Genomic DNA, 17500 nt, shown 5'->3' on the forward strand with positions numbered 1-17500 from the left:
CTTACGGAGCTGTTGCTATGACAACAAGTCCAGGATGAGCTTCGAAGAACCAAACAATCCAAGATCATGTCAAATCATCAACAATCAAATCCAGCTAACTGAGTTAGCGACGTACGAAGAACAGCCCCTGGTAATCAAACGAAGGCATACAAGATTTATATTTTATCCCAATGAAAACTAAACAAATCCTTTAATTTGTGTGCATTCAAAGTGCTGCACAACAGAGGTTTAGGCCTGTTCAAATGATCACTTTAAGGCATAGGCTACTCGTTTATTTTGACTTTGCCTTGAAGACATGTTTCTGTGTGTGTGTGTGTGTGTGTGTGTGTGTGTTATGATGATAGTTTCTCTCAGATGAAATGATACAGTGATCGTGAAGTGTACGGCTCTATGATTTCCGAGATGCAGAAAACGCAGATGGAATCGCGGAATCCTGTCATAAAACTGGAATTTACTGTTTAACACGGAATTTGTCAAATTTTGGATGAATAAATCCAATAGTCCAGCACTCTTCAATCAAATCACCTTATGGGCTACTAGTGTATGTGAATATTAAACGGCAAAAATGCTATTTAAATATGAATCCTGCATGTTTTATGTCTCTGTGTGTATGAATTGTGAAGGCGAGCGTCTTTAATGAGGCAGGTTAAACACACACCATCTTCAGCGGGTTACAGTGATAATCTGGTGTCTGTGTGAAATCTTGTTTCAGATCATTTTAATGTACGGTTTGAAGGATTTCACTACAGCGAGGCTTGAGAGCAGAATTATGATCAATAATGATCAATCTGTTGTATAAAGCAATAAAACACGCTTTGGCCAGTGGAAAAGACTGAGAAAAGCTTTCTCTGAAGTGTATTTGATTCAAAAGCTCGGGAAGGATTGGCTCCGGCATGATTTTAGTCATGTGACGGATCTTACACATGACATCACGTGGATCAATATGCATATGCAGATGAGGTATTGCATAGTAAACTGGGCGCTGTGAGCTTTCTGAGAGGCGTTTCATTGGCGAATCATTTGCGTCATGATTTTCATCAACGACAACGAGACGATAACTCAGAACAATCACTGATAACACACATTTCTGAACTAATGCTGAGGAATAATGCAGGTTTACTGTACTTGTTTATATGGTCATGTGATTTAGACAGTCCTCAGCTGAACTGCAATACTAAGAGTCCCGCTGTATTTGAGCTTGATTATTATTAAAAGTCTCACATTATTTATGGGTCAATGACAAATAAGAAAAATTATAATAATTTTAAGCAAAAGAGTTTTAAAATGCAATAATATGTCCAAAGAATGTATGGATTTGATTCATATTGGTTTTCCAGCTTTTAAGAGCGCATTAATTCATTATTAAACAAGATTTCTGATTTTACCACCCAGAAAATGTCAGGTGGTGCGACCATATATTCATTTAAAATAATATACATATGAATCATTGTAAAATGCATATCACATGGTAAATTCCCTTTTAGTCCAATTCATATAAACTGACACTTTTCAATCTGTTTGGAACGCAATTTTCCATAAGGAGTTCTTATGTTTTTTGTTTATTATTATTTGTATACATTATATAATGGTTTACATTTATATTTCTGACTTCATTTTGCAATTGCAGTGGGTATTGATACTTTTAAATGTACATTTTCTGGCCACACCACCGGACATTTTAGGTCTTTGAAACACCACAACTCAAAAAGTCAACTGAATTAAAAAAGAAATTAAAATAGTATATTATAAAGGAAATATTGTAGATCAATTTGATATGTGACATGTATTTATTACATTTTATTTTAGGAAAATAATGAATTCGGACACAAAAAATACATGTCATGTCATTGACCCGTATACGGTTTGGGTATTTCATTCCCGTTTAATTCACAGTCATGAGCATGTGTTACTGTATTAGTTAATGTTAGTTAATGTTAGTGAATGTTAGTTAATGTTAGTTAATGTTAGTTAATGTTAGTTAATGTTAGTGAATGTTAGTTAATGTTAGTGAATGTTAGTTAATGTTAGTGAATGTTAGTTAATGTTAGTGAATGTTAGTTAATGTTAGTGAATGTTAGTTAATGTTAGTTAATGTTAGTTAATGTTAGTTAATGTTAGTTAATGTTAGTGAATGTTAGTGAATGTTAGTGAATGTTAGTGAATGTTAGTTAATGTTAGTTAATGTTAGTTAATGTTAGTTAATGTTAGTTAATGTTAGTGAATGTTAGTTAATGTTAGTTAATGTTAGTGAATGTTAGTTAATGTTAGTTAATGTTAGTGAATGTTAGTGAATGTTAGTTAATGTTAGTGAATGTTAGTTAATGTTAGTTAATGTTAGTTAATGTTAGTGAATGTTAGTTAATGTTAGTTAATGTTAGTGAATGTTAGTGAATGTTAGTTAATGTTAGTGAATGTTAGTGAATGTTAGTTAATGTTAGTGAATGTTAGTTAATGTTAGTTAATGTTAGTGAATGTTAGTTAATGTTAGTGAATGTTAGTTAATGTTAGTTAATGTTAGTGAATGTTAGTTAATGTTAGTGAATGTTAGTTAATGTTAGTTAATGTTAGTTAATGTTAGTTAATGTTAGTGAATGTTAGTGAATGTTAGTGAATGTTAGTTAATGTTAGTTAATGTTAGTTAATGTTAGTGAATGTTAGTTAATGTTAGTTAATGTTAGTTAATGTTAGTGAATGTTAGTTAATGTTAGTGAATGTTAGTTAATGTTAGTTGATATAATGGTTTGTTCGTGTTAGTTCACAGAGCATTAACTAATGTTAGCAAGATTTAAATAATGCATTAGTAAATGTTGAAATGATAAATAAATGCTTTACAAGTGCAGTTCATCATTAGTTCATGTTAACTAATCAAACCTTACTGTAAGTGTTACCGAGAACACACTTCCATTACTGACTCTGGTGTGTGTGTGTGTGTAAGAGTGTTGAGTGTGTTTTCAGAAGTGTGACAGTCAGAGCTTTATGAAGGGCCCTTCCTGTGAATGAAACATTATAAAGATGAAACTCTTATATTGTGGAGTGTAAAGGACACGTCGTGGTTTTGTGTATTATACACAACTGAAAATATGATGTTTGAGAAAGGGCACTTTTGACCTCTCTTGGGAAAATAGTGCCAAAGCGAATAAAAAAAACGATCTAACTAATCTCTATTACTTGAGATGAAATAAATGTTACGAAACTAATAAATAAATAAATAACCTGAAGCTCCAGCTTAACCTGATATACTGACTAACACTAACTGACTATAGATGTTTCTAAACACAAAGTGAATGAGCTCTTCTGTGTGTTTTTAATGTCAAACACACACTGATGTCATGTGTTCAGTCACCGTCGGTCATGTGATGCTTTACAGTTTAAACTCATTAGATCTGAGTCGACCGAAACTAAAAACAGTTCATTTTCAATTCAATTCAAATTTATTTGTATAGCGCTTTTCACAATACACATTGTTTCAAAGCAGCTTTACAGAAAGTGCATTTCATAAATGTACATTGAAAAATGTTAGAAAGAGAATGTTAAAGAAAAATGTTAGAATAAGTTAATCAATCATGTATTAATCATATCAACACACACTCATGCTCATCTCTATACCCTATTCATTAACAACATGTATTCTTATTTCTGTGCCATAGTTATTATATTGATTAATAATAGACAGTTAGCTCATCTGTGTGCTTGTATATGTGCATTTCTGAAATGCATAACATGTACAAATCAATTTAAATTGTAATGTAGATGCATTTTCTGTGAAGCTGCTTTGAAACGATATGTATCGTGAAAAGCACTTTACAAATAACTTTGAATTGAATTCATGAGACTGAAATATGCCTGAAGTCCATCAAAATGCACTGGTGCACACACACTCTTCCGCTGACGGCTTTATTAAGGGACGCGTGCGCAGGTTCTGGTGTAGATCGGGTGTGTGTACACACACACACACACACACACACACACACACACACACACACACACACACACACACACACACACACACTGTACGGTGTGAGATGCTGGTAAAGTTTTCTAACGGGTGTGAATGTGCTGATGCTGAGCTGGCGATCGAACTCTAGCACAGATCTGGGGTGTCAGGTTAGCGAGAGTAAAGTTCTCATCGACACACACACACACACACACACACACGCTGTCACATGAAAGCACAGGATGTTGTGTTCTTATGCATCGATCGGTTCGTGAGGTGCGTGACTGAGGAACAGAGAGATGTGTGTAAAGGTGAAGACGTGGTCTGAGATCTCTAGAAGACAAATGTCAAACGTCTGCGGTTTGGAACAATGATTTCATCAAAATCTCCATAATGAATGAAATAAAGAGATTGACCCTGTGTGTGTGTGTGTGTGTGTGTGTGTGATTCACAGGGGGCTGTCCTCGCTGCCGTCTCCAGTCACAAGTTCAACTCGTTTTACGGCGACCCTCCCGAAGACCTCCATGATTTCTCCGAGGACCCCACGTCTTCAGGTACGTCCCCTCACACACACACACACACACACACACACACAGCCCCGTGTGTCCATCACTCACTGAGAGAGTCCTGTGATGTCAGGTGACCTCTGCTGATGTCATGTGACCTCTGGGGACGCCACGGGCCGCGCCTCACCCGCTGAACTGCCAACACTTTACAATACGTCCGTTAATATTGCATTAGTTTTACATGAACAAACAATAATTCATTAATTCAAATGAATCTCAGCATTTACTGATGCGTTATTAACGTTAGATGATGCATTGTGAATTTACACAAACAATAACAATTGTATTTTTATTACCTAACATGAAAGGGTTAGTTCAGCCAAAACTGTAAATTGTGTCATTAATGACTGAGCCTCATGTGGTTGGACACCCGTCAGACCTCCGTTCATCTTCAGACACAAATGAAGATATTTTAGTGTAAATCTGATGCTCTGAAAGGCCTCCATTGGCTCAACTTTACACTCTCAAGACCCTTAAAAGACACTAAAGACTAAAGTTACAAAGTCCATCTCACTACAGCGGCTCTACAATAACTTTATGAAGACCAGAATAGTTTCTGTGCGCAAAAAAACCCTAAATAACGACTTATATAGAGATGACAATTTCAAAACACGGCATCATGAAGCTTCGAAGCGTTATGAGTCAGTGAGTCGATTCAGCAGTTCAGAGCGTTATGAATCAGTGAGTCGATTCAGCGGTTCAGAGCGTTATGAATCAGTGAGTCGATTCAGCGGTTCAGAGCGTTATGAATCAGTGAGTCGATTCAGCGGTTCAGAGCGTTATGAATCAGTGAGTCGATTCAGCGGTTCAGAGCGTTATGAATCAGTGAGTCGATTCAGCGGTTCAGAGCGTTATGAATCAGTGAGTCGATTCAGCGGTTCAGAGCGTTATGAATCAGTGAGTCGATTCAGCAGTTTGACGGTTTGACACGCGATCCGAATCATGATTAGACTCACTGATTCATAACGCTCTGAACCGCTGAATCGACTCACTGATTCATAACGCTCTGAACCGCTGAATCGACTCACTGATTCATAACGCTCTGAACCGCTGAATCGACTCACTGATTCATAACACTCTGAAGCTTCATGATGCCGTGTTTTGAAATCGTCATCACTATATAAGTCGTTATTTAGGGTTTTTTTGCGCACAGAAACTATTCTCGTCTTCATAAAGTTATTGTAGAGCCGCTGTGGTGAGATGGACTTTGTAACTTTAGTCTTTAGTGTCTTTTAAGGGTCTTGAGAGTGTAAAGTTGAGCCAATGGAGGCCTTTCAGAGCATCAGATTTACACTAAAATATCTTCATTTGTGTCTGAAGATGAACGGAGGTCTGACGGGTGTCCAACCACATGAGGCTCAGTCATTAATCACACAATTTACAGTTTTGGCTGAACTAACCCTTTAACAGTTGTAAATATATATGGTTAACTACTGTACATTATTTATCATTTCTAAAGCATTTATTAATCATAATGTTCATTAACTAACTGGACTAACACTGAACACATGTGCATGTCATTAATACTGTGTTGCTCACTGTTAGTTAATGTTAGAGTTATGTACAGTGTCACCGAACGGACGAATGATGAGAAATGAGTGTGAGATGATCTGAATATCAGTCCCAGAATGCTCTTCTCTGAGTGCTGGAGTCAGATGATGATGATGAGGTATTGATGGGTTTGGAGATGTGTGATCAGAGGCAGGACGTGTCAAACTAACCGACATTAAAGGGTTAGTTCAGCCAAAACTGTAAATTGTGTGATTAATGACTGAGCCTCATGTGGTTGGACACCCGTCAGACCTCCGTTCATCTTCAGACACAAATGAAGATATTTTAGTGTAAAGCTGATGCTCTGAAAGGCCTCCATTGGCTCAACTTTACACTCTCAAGACCCTTAAAAGACACTAAAGTATCTAAAATATCTTAATTTGTGTCTGATTAAGTAATTAATGACAGAATTTACATTTTTGGGTGAACTAACCCTTTAAAGTCTCTCTGAGCTAAAGCTGTGAACGCCACAGAAACCCCAACAGTCATTAATATGTGTAATATAATAATAATATGTGTAATATAATAATAATATGTGTAATATAATAATAATACGTGTAATATAATAATAATATGTGTAATATAATAATATGTGTAATGTAATAATAATATGTGTAATATAATAATAATATGCTGTAATATTAAAGGCTAAAACGGGTTTGTAGGCATTTAAATTACATATATTATAATACAGTATTTTTAAACATAATTATGTTTCTCCTTGGTTTTTGAAATATAAACATTTAAACAGGGCTGGACTGGTAATCTGGTAATCCAGGTGTTTTCCCAGTGGTGATTTATAGTTTTGGCAGGGACTGTCCCATCATGCATCAGGGACAGCAGGTCAAAGCGAGAGAGACGTCTCTTCATATTAGGAGCTGTTGTAATAGTTTTTGAGCAGATGGGAATCTGCAGAAAGTGAATATCCTCTGATGAACGAGCGCTGTGTTTCTATTCCAGGCTTGTGCACATCGCAGAACTGAATTGAGAAGGACTCCTGAATTCTTGAATTTGAATTGATGTCAAAAACAGGATCTAGAATTGCAGGAAGCAGATTTGAAATTCAATACAAATTCAAAGAAATTCATACACATGTCCATCTTCCTCTGCAGCTGTGAGAGGAACTCTAGTGACTCGATGATAAAACGGCACAGGAAGTAGATGTTGCTCAGTGGAAAACGACTTTCTGTTATTTGATTACTTTGAAATGAAAATAACATTGGAACAAAACTAATAAACAGCATTTAGGGGGTATTTTATTTCAGGAATTATCTTTATTTTAGAACTAAATGTACGCAGGGTTGAGGAGTGAGCACACTGAAAAACAATGAATCATGGGGCTTGTAATTATCACGTGATAATTAAAAATAGTTTGGTTGGAAATTGTGGTTCAGTATAGAAAATATTGAGAACACTTCACTAATAAAACCAAGAGATCATTTCCCTATTTGTTTAAGGAAATGTAAGCAATCTTGAGGCTTCAATGGAAGAACCAAAGACGATGATAAAATGAAGGAAAAGAAGTTTACCTCTTTATTTTAAGAGAATTAGCTCAATTATGCAGTTTTATTTACATATGGCTGAAAATATGGAGAGTTAATATGGAAATGAAGTTATTTAATGTGTTTTTGAGTGAAGGGAATCATCTGTGAATGTTTAATGTTCAGTTCTGTTTGACATGTGAAAGAGTTTCTGTCCTGCTGAAGTTTTGACTGTTACCGTTGTGCAGAAGATGTGAAGAGCTGCTAGTGTTATTATGATTATGAAACATTGCACGATGAGCAATAACTTTGCTAATGCTAGTGCAATAACAGTGTTTCTACTACAGTCGATTAACTGTAGAACATAACTCAGAGTCAGATATAAACTGGACATTTCCATTTACTCTCATTTATACCCTTTTTTAAAAAGTCAACTTAAATTAAAAAAGCTCTGTAAAAAATCCAACTTATGTTTTGTATGACAAATTCAGCTTTTAAAGTTTATTCAACTATTTAACATGAAAAAAGTTTGACAACTAATTGACCCTAAGTTGAGGAAACTCAAAAATGTTCTGCAGATGGTCGCCTTAAACTTTTAAGTTTTCTAAAAAAAAATTTTTTTCTTCAGTGTAGTAATATTAAATTCATCATGTGCTATAGACTAAATAATTTAGGATTATTCAGGTAGATTCCACTAAAAAAAACAAACCGTAAAAACGACTTAAATATTATGTGTAATATTGTTACCATATTTTTATTTAAGTAGATAGTGTGTAATATTTTTTACAGTGTAATGAAATTGTTATTAAATTATAAAATTAATGTAATTGTATTTAGTTGTATTACTGAGGTAAAATGTGTCATTCAATTAGTTACTAATCATATTAAAAGAAAATTGCTTTGCATTGATAAAGTAATCCAAACCACATTAATAATGGGTAACTTAGAACAGTAACAATTACATTTCCAAAGTAACTTTCCTAACACTGAGTGTGTGTGAGATTCAACATTGACTGTGTGGAATTTCTTTGAATTGTCTTGAATTTAATTCCACTTCCAGTAGGGCGGAGTCAAATGTATTTATTAAAAATGTTGCTATTATTATTTTGCAGAATATAAATCACTTTTATTGAGGCTGTTTTCGTATTTTCTACATGTGTTGACAATATTTCTTTATTACAAACTCATTAGTTTATTATGATTTCTTTATTTTAGAAACCATATGAGGAGCATGTTTATAGAACAATGGCATCTGGGTAATATTAATACAGCTTTAAAGCCTGGATCCCATGAATTAAACGTTTTATGAACTTTTTAATAGTTCTAATGAAATTGAATTAAATGTTATTTCAATGAGAGCCTCGTAATATAGATTAGGTGTTAACTCTAAAATATTATTATTTTTAAAGGGTTAGTTCAACCCAAAATGTGATCATTTTCTCGCCCTAACCATCCAAACCAGAATTTATTTATTTCTGTGTAACATAAAGAAAATCATTTGAGTCTGTTTTTATTTTCTCCAATGGTAGGCAAACATAATTTAAAATATCATCTTTTGTGTTAGCGAGTCAGTCAATGATGACACTTTAATGCATCCTAGCTCAGAATCAGTGCTTTAATGTGTGACAAAAGTGCAATATTAAATCTGTTTTTTTAAATAAAAAAGTAAAATTTAAGTAAATTTAAGGCAAAAACATTCACGGGGGACTCATGGGCTGGGTTTGTCCAGGGCCGAATTTTAGCGCCAGTCCAGCCCTGTCATAAAATGACATTTATTTAAACATAAATTTAATATTGAAGGGCAGGTTATGTAAAAATAATGAATATGTAAAAGTATTTAAACACTCTAGAGTTATTGTTCTTGCTGACTATCGAGTGTATGGTGAATAAATGGATTTAATTTGATGAATTGCCATTGGAACGGGTAAAGCACAGATTATTGTGCTCATTGGAGCAGGGTCTGGGTCTTAAATAGTCTAGAATCAAAATTTTAGGCGTTAAAAAGTCTTAAATTCATGGAATTATTCTGTTCTAGGTCTTAAATCATTTTAAACAGGTCTTAATTTTCCTACAACGCTAGCTCTAATGCTCATTGAAATCCTGCTGCACTTTAGAATGTTTTGTTGTAGTTCTTTCCTTCTCTAGTCCAAATATAACTCGCTGTATTACGACTACAAATGAGACCAATATCTAACTTATATTGCAGCGAATCAGCTTTCGTGTTATTATTGAGTTTCGGATTGTACCACAAACACATCAAATGGATTTTATTCTTCAGCTTCCTCCAGGTTTTCGCATTTCTGCGATTACTTAAATACAATGAAAAATCAACAATGCATTTTTTGAGATCCTGCATAATTTGTACTTTCACCGCGAAATAATGGCAAGATACCAAAATAAGCAAGATTTATGCATTTGGTTCGTTCTATTGTCATGTGTGACTATTGTGCATCTAATATAATACATAATATAGTAGATGTGGTATCCTAATTATGCACATTTCTGGAAATTACCACCACAAATTCAGTCATTTTGATCTCAAAAATCACATAAATATATTTTTTAAATATAAATATTGTGAAGTCCTGGTGGGATTGAGCTATGGGGATGTGCAAGTTTATCGATTCGTTCAATTTGAATAAATTAATTTACTTTGCAAGTAATTTCATGACTGTATTTCCTTTAAATAGGTCTTAAATTGAATGAATAATGCTCTTAAAAAGTCTTAAATTTGACTTGGTGAACCCTGTTGTTCATGAACGCGGATCATTCTGGAGGTTCATGAGCTGATATCGGCTCATGAGGATGAGATTCGATAAGGCAGATGTTTGAGCAGGAAGTCAAGCGCTCTGGTCTGTTCTGCTTACAGATGCTAATGCGAGGAGTATTTCTGCCATCAGCAGGTCTAATGCAGAGGAAGTCTCTGGTATTGAGAAACAGCAGACACTTCTCTGTCGCAAAATTTAACTCTCACTTCCTGTAACTGTGCGGGTCTGTGGTTTCTTCCTCCTCTGAGCAGAGCGGCATGCTGTGTTTCTGTAAAACCGCACTCGCTGCAGTGTTTCCTGGGACATGAGGCTGGACGTGACCTGACCACCTGAGCGCTTTACAGTCAAACACGACTCAGACACAGATATAATCATCTCTGGTGTGTGAGGACCGCTAAATAAAGGAAACTCTGACATATTATATCACACAGTCATTACCAGAGCGTGTTCTGCTGAAGGGTTAGTTCTTTAATTACTCATGCGACCACAGAATGAACTAAATGAAGTATTGCTTGCTCATTGGTTGAGCTAAACTGGTATTATCTGTTGTGAAACCCTAAATCTATCAGCTATTTCCATTCTAAACTATAGCGAATAAACTGTGATCATGTGAGAAATGTTGGTTTGACTGTGTGTGTGTGGCGTTTGTTCATGATCACCACTGCGTTCACATTCAAATCCATCAGATTTCAGTAAATACTGGTAAATATGATGTGGTTTAAAATTTAGAGTGTAATTCTGCCCATGAAGCGCAAGTTAGTTCCTATCAGAGCTGCTGATCCCGTGTTTCTGTTTCCCTCTCTCTGAAACACTAGTGTCACTCTGGCACTGAAACACTAGTGTCACGCTGGCACTAAAACACTAGTGTCACGCTGGCACTGAAACACTAGTGTCACGCTGGCACTGAAACACACTAGTGTCACGCTGGCACTGAAACACTAGAGTCACGCTGGCACTGAAACACTAGTGTCACGCTGGCACTGAAACACTAGTGTCACGCTGGCACTGAAACACACTAGTGTCACTCTGGCACTGAAACACTAGTGTCACGCTGGCACTGAAACACTAGTGTCACGCTGGCACTGAAACACACTAGTGTCACGCTGGCACTGAAACACTAGTGTCACGCTGGCACTGAAACACTAGTGTCACTCTGGCACTGAAACACTAGTGTCACACTGGCACTGAAACACTAGTGTCACTCTGGCACTGAAACACTAGTGTCACTCTGGCACTGAAACACTAGTGTCACTCTGGCACTGAAACACTAGTGTCACTCTGGCACTGAAACACTAGTGTCACACTGGCACTGAAACACTAGTGTCACTCTGGCACTGAAACACTAGAGTCACGCTGGCACTGAAACACTAGAGTCACACTGGCACTGAAACACTAGAGTCACGCTGGCACTGAAACACTAGTGTCACTCTGGCACTGAAACACTAGTGTCACTCTGGCACTGAAACACTAGTGTCACTCTGGCACTGAAACACTAGTATCACGCTGGCACTGAAACACTAGTGTCACTCTGGCACTGAAACACTAGAGTCACGCTGGCACTGAAACACTAGTGTCACGCTGGCACTGAAACACTAGTGTCACTCTGGCACTGAAACACTAGTGTCACTCTGGCACTGAAACACTAGTGTCACGCTGGCACTGAAACACTAGTGTCACTCTGGCACTGAAACACTAGTGTCACGCTGGCACTGAAACACTAGTGTCACGCTGGCACTGAAACACTAGTGTCACTCTGGCACTGAAACACTAGTGTCACTCTGGCACTGAAACACTAGTGTCACGCTGGCACTGAAACACTAGTGTCACTCTGGCACTGAAACACTAGTGTCACGCTGGCACTGAAACACTAGTGTCACGCTGGCACTGAAACACTAGTGTCACTCTGGCACTGAAACACTAGTGTCACGCTGGCACTGAAACACTAGAGTCACGCTGGCACTGAAACACTAGTGTCACTCTGGCACTGAAACACTAGTGTCACTCTGGCACTGAAACACTAGTGTCACTGGCACTGAAACACTAGTGTCACGCTGGCACTGAAACACTAGTGTCACTCTGGCACTGAAACACTAGTGTCACTCTGGCACTGAAACACTAGTGTCACGCTGGCACTGAAACACTAGTGTCACGCTGGCACTGAAACACTAGTGTCACGCTGGCACTGAAACACTAGTGTCACGCTGGCACTGAAACACTAGTGTCACGCTGGCACTGAAACACTAGTGTCACGCTGGCACTGAAACACTAGTGTCACTCTGGCACTGAAACACTAGTGTCACTCTGGCACTGAAACACTAGTGTCACTGGCACTGAAACACTAGTGTCACGCTGGCACTGAAACACTAGTGTCACTGGCACTGAAACACTAGTGTCACGCTGGCACTGAAACACTAGTGTCACACTGGCACTGAAACACTAGTGTCACGCTGGCACTGAAACACTAGTGTCACGCTGGCACTGAAACACTAGTGTCACTCTGGCACTGAAACACTAGTGTCACTCTGGCACTGAAACACTAGTGTCACGCTGGCACTGAAACACTAGTGTCACGCTGGCACTGAAACACTAGTGTCACGCTGGCACTGAAACACTAGTGTCACGCTGGCACTGAAACACTAGTGTCACGCTGGCACTGAAACACTAGTGTCACTCTGGCACTGAAACACTAGTGTCACTCTGGCACTGAAACACTAGTGTCACTGGCACTGAAACACTAGTGTCACGCTGGCACTGAAACACTGACAATGCTGAATCCAGTACAACAAAAGATCTCATGACTGTTCTTAACACTTTTGATTTGACACAACATGTTCACGGACCCACACATGATCGTGGACACACTCTAGATTTACTTATCAGTAAGGGGCTAAACATTTCATCAATAGTTATTAAGGATGTGGCAATGTCTGATCATTTCTGTATTTTCTTTGATATATCAATCTCTACTGCCATTGAAACCAGATCTGTCTCTATCAAAAAGAGATGCTTAAATGAGAACACTAGTGTGCTGTTTATGAAGGCTATATCTCTAACACCAAGCATATCTGCAGACTCTGTTGATTTTCTCCTTGACTCTTTTAACTCAAAAGTTAAGGGTGTAATTGATGATATTGCTCCTGTAAAAGCCAGGAAAAAGAGTGGCAAACAAAAAGCACCTTGGAGAAACTCAACAGAAGTGCAATTAATGAAAAGACAATGCAGGAAATCGGAACGCATGTGGCGAAAGACAAAACTTGTAGTCCATTATAAGATCTATAAAGACAGTCTTCGTGCTTTCAATGTGGAACTAGGCAAAGCTAGACAGACCTTCTTTTCAAATATTATAAACAGAAACATAAACAACACGCGCACTCTTTTTGCTACTGTAGAGAGACTAACAAACCCCCCGAGTCACATTCCCAGTGAAATGCTCTCAGACAGCAAATGCAGTGAGTTTGCTTCCTTCTTCTCCGAGAAAATCATTAATATCAGAAATGCGATCAGCACATCGTTTAGTTGCTCTGAGGTGAATCAGATCAGACCACAGCCTCAGAAAGTTACTATGACTGATTTCGAAGCAATTGATGGTAAAATTTTAGAAGAAACAGTACAGCACCTTAAAACATCAACCTGCGCCCTTGACACACTCCCTACTTTTTTTTTCAAAAGTGTGTTTAACTGTTTAGAAGCAGATCTCCTAGAAGTGGTAAACGCCTCACTTCTTTCTGGGACTTTTCCAAACTCCCTTAAAACCGCAGTAGTTAAGCCTCTCCTGAAAAAGAGAAATCTGGATAACTCCATATTGAGCAACTACAGACCAATCTCAAATCTCCCCTTCATAGGCAAGATCATTGAAAAAGTTGTTTTCAGTCAGCTGAACAAATTCTTAAGCTCAAACGGATACTTTGACAATTTTCAATCTGGTTTCCGACCGCATCACAGCACAGAGACGGCCCTCATTAAGATAATAAATGATATTCGCCTCAATACAGATACAGGCAAAACATCAATTCTGGTACTACTGGACCTCAGTGCTGCATTCGACACTGTTGACCACAACATACTTCTTGACAGGCTAGAAAATTGGGTTGGGCTTTCTGGAATGGTCATCAAATGGTTCAGGTCATACTTAGAAGGGAGAGGTTATTATGTGAGTATAGGTGACCATAAGTCTGAGTGGACATCCATGACATGCGGAGTCCCACAAGGGTCAATTCTTGCACCACTCCTATTCAACCTGTACATGCTGCCACTCAGCCAAATAATGAAAAATAACAAAATGGCTTACCACAGCTATGCTGACGACACCCAGATCTACTTAGCCATATCACCTAATGACTACAGCCCCATTGACTCTCTATGTAAATGCATTGATGAAGTTAACAGTTGGATGTGCCAAAACTTTCTTCAGTTAAACAAAGACAAAACTGAAATTACTACATTTGGAAACAAAGATGAAATTCTGAAGGTGAATGCATATCTTGAGGCTAAAGGCCTGAAATCAAAAAATCAAGTCAGGAATCTTGGTGTGATTTTGGAGTCAGACCTGAGTTTCAATAGTCATGTCAAAGCAATAACTAAATCCGCTTACTATCATCTCAAAAATATATCAAGAATTAGATGCTTTGTTTCCAGGCAAGACTTAGAGAAACTCGTTCATGCTTTTATTACCAGTAGGGTGGACTATTGTAATGGTCTTCTCACCGGCCTTCCCAAAAAGACCATTAGACAGCTGCAGCTCATACAGAACGCTGCTGCCAGGATCCTGAGCCGAACCAGAAAACATGACCATATCACACCAGTCCTCAGATCTTTACACTGGCTTCCAGTTACATTTAGGATCGATTTTAAAGTGCTATTACTTGTATATAAATCACTCAATGACCTAGGACCTCAATACATTGCAGATATGCTGATTAAATACAAACCCAACAGATCACTCAGATCATCAGGATCAAGTCAATTAGAAATACCAAGGGTTCACTCAAAGCAAGGAGAGTCTGCTTTTAGCTATTATGCCAGCCGTAGCTGGAACCAGCTTCCTGAACAGATCAGATGTGCTCCAACAGTAGCCACTTTCAAATCCAGACTCAAAACACATCTGTTTAGCTGTGCATTTACTGAATGAGCTGTGCCACTGTACGTGCTGTCCGAACTGCTTGCATTTTAATTTATATGCTTAAATTTAACCCTGTTTTTATTTTTATTTTTAATTATACTCTTTATTTTTATCTTTCAATATTTTCTTTATTTTTTATTTCTTTAAATTCCTATTATAACTGTAATATTTTTATTTCATTTCTGTGTAAAGCACTTTGAATTGCCACTGTGTATGAAATGTGCTATACAAATAAACTTGCCTTGCCTTGCCTTGCCTAGTGTCACTCTGGCACTGAAACACTAGTGTCACGCTGGCACTGAAACACTAGTGTCACGCTGGCACTGAAACACTAGTGTCACTGGCACTGAAACACTAGTGTCACGCTGGCACTGAAACACTAGTGTCACTCTGGCACTGAAACACTAGTGTCACTCTGGCACTGAAACACTAGAGTCACGCTGGCACTGAAACACTAGTGTCACGCTGGCACTGAAACACTAGTGTCACGCTGGCACTGAAACACTAGTGTCACGCTGGCACTGAAACACTAGTGTCACACTGGCACTGAAACACTAGTGTCACTCTGGCACTGAAACACTAGTGTCACGCTGGCACTGAAACACTAGTGTCACGCTGGCACTGAAACACTAGTGTCACTCTGGCACTGAAACACTAGTGTCACGCTGGCACTGAAACACTAGTGTCACTCTGGCACTGAAACACTAGTGTCACTCTGGCACTGAAACACTAGTGTCACGCTGGCACTGAAACACTAGTGTCACGCTGGCACTGAAACACTAGTGTCACTCTGGCACTGAAACACTAGTGTCACGCTGGCACTGAAACACTAGTGTCACACTGGCACTGAAACACTAGTGTCACTCTGGCACTGAAACACTAGTGTCACGCTGGCACTGAAACACTAGTGTCACGCTGGCACTGAAACACTAGTGTCACACTGGCACTGAAACACTAGTGTCACACTGGCACTGAAACACTAGTGTCACACTGGCACTGAAACACTAGTGTCACGCTGGCACTGAAACACTAGTGTCACGCTGGCACTGAAACACTAGTGTCACGCTGGCACTGAAACACTAGTGTCACTCTGGCACTGAAACACTAGTGTCACTCTGGCACTGAAACACTAGTGTCACTGGCACTGAAACACTAGTGTCACGCTGGCACTGAAACACTAGTGTCACTCTGGCACTGAAACACTAGTGTCACGCTGGCACTGAAACACTAGTGTCACGCTGGCACTGAAACACTAGTGTCACTGGCACTGAAACACTAGTGTCACGCTGGCACTGAAACACTAGTGTCACGCTGGCACTGAAACACTAGTGTCACTCTGGCACTGAAACACTAGTGTCACGCTGGCACTGAAACACTAGTGTCACGCTGGCACTGAAACACTAGTGTCACTCTGGCACTGAAACACTAGTGTCACGCTGGCACTGAAACACTAGTGTCACTCTGGCACTGAAACACTAGTGTCACTCTGGCACTGAAACACTAGTGTCACGCTGGCACTGAAACACTAGTGTCACGCTGGCACTGAAACACTAGTGTCACGCTGGCACTGAAACACTAGTGTCACTCTGGCACTGAAACACTAGTGTCACGCTGGCACTGAAACACTAGTGTCACTCTGGCACTGAAACACTAGTGTCACTCTGGCACTGAAACACTAGTGTCACGCTGGCACTGAAACACTAGTGTCACGCTGGCACTGAAACACTAGTGTCACGCTGGCACTGAAACACACTAGTGTCACGCTGGCACTGAAACACTAGTGTCACGCTGGCACTGAAACACTAGTGTCACGCTGGCACTGAAACACTAGTGTCACGCTGGCAGTCACTCTGGCACTGAAACACTAGTGTCACGCTGGCACTGAAACACTAGTGTCACGCTGGCACTGAAACACTAGTGTCACGCTGGCACTGAAACACGCTGGCACTGAAACACTAGTGTCACGCTGGCACTGAAACACTAGTGTCACGCTGGCACTGAAACACTAGTGTCACGCTGGCACTGAAACACGCTGGCACTGAAACACTAGTGTCACGCTGGCACTGAAACACTAGTGTCAC

The 17500-nt window shown here is 38.8% G+C and overlaps 1 protein-coding gene across 3 annotated transcripts in view; it reads left to right on the top strand.

Moving 5' to 3' along the window:
• caskb (calcium/calmodulin-dependent serine protein kinase b) overlaps positions 1 to 17500 on the top strand; it is a 126974-nt gene that overhangs the window by 59444 nt on the left and 50030 nt on the right. For all 3 annotated transcript variants that reach the window (XM_079841666.1, XM_079841665.1, XM_079841667.1), the window contains exon 10: positions 4389 to 4488. In XM_079841666.1, coding sequence (XP_079697792.1) covers positions 4389 to 4488 — 100 coding nt within the window. The remainder of the gene's footprint in view (positions 1 to 4388; positions 4489 to 17500) is intronic.

The sequence above is a fragment of the Gobio gobio genome (assembly GCF_949357685.1).
Source record: "Gobio gobio genome assembly, chromosome: 17".
Lineage (NCBI taxonomy): Eukaryota > Metazoa > Chordata > Actinopteri > Cypriniformes > Gobionidae > Gobio > Gobio gobio.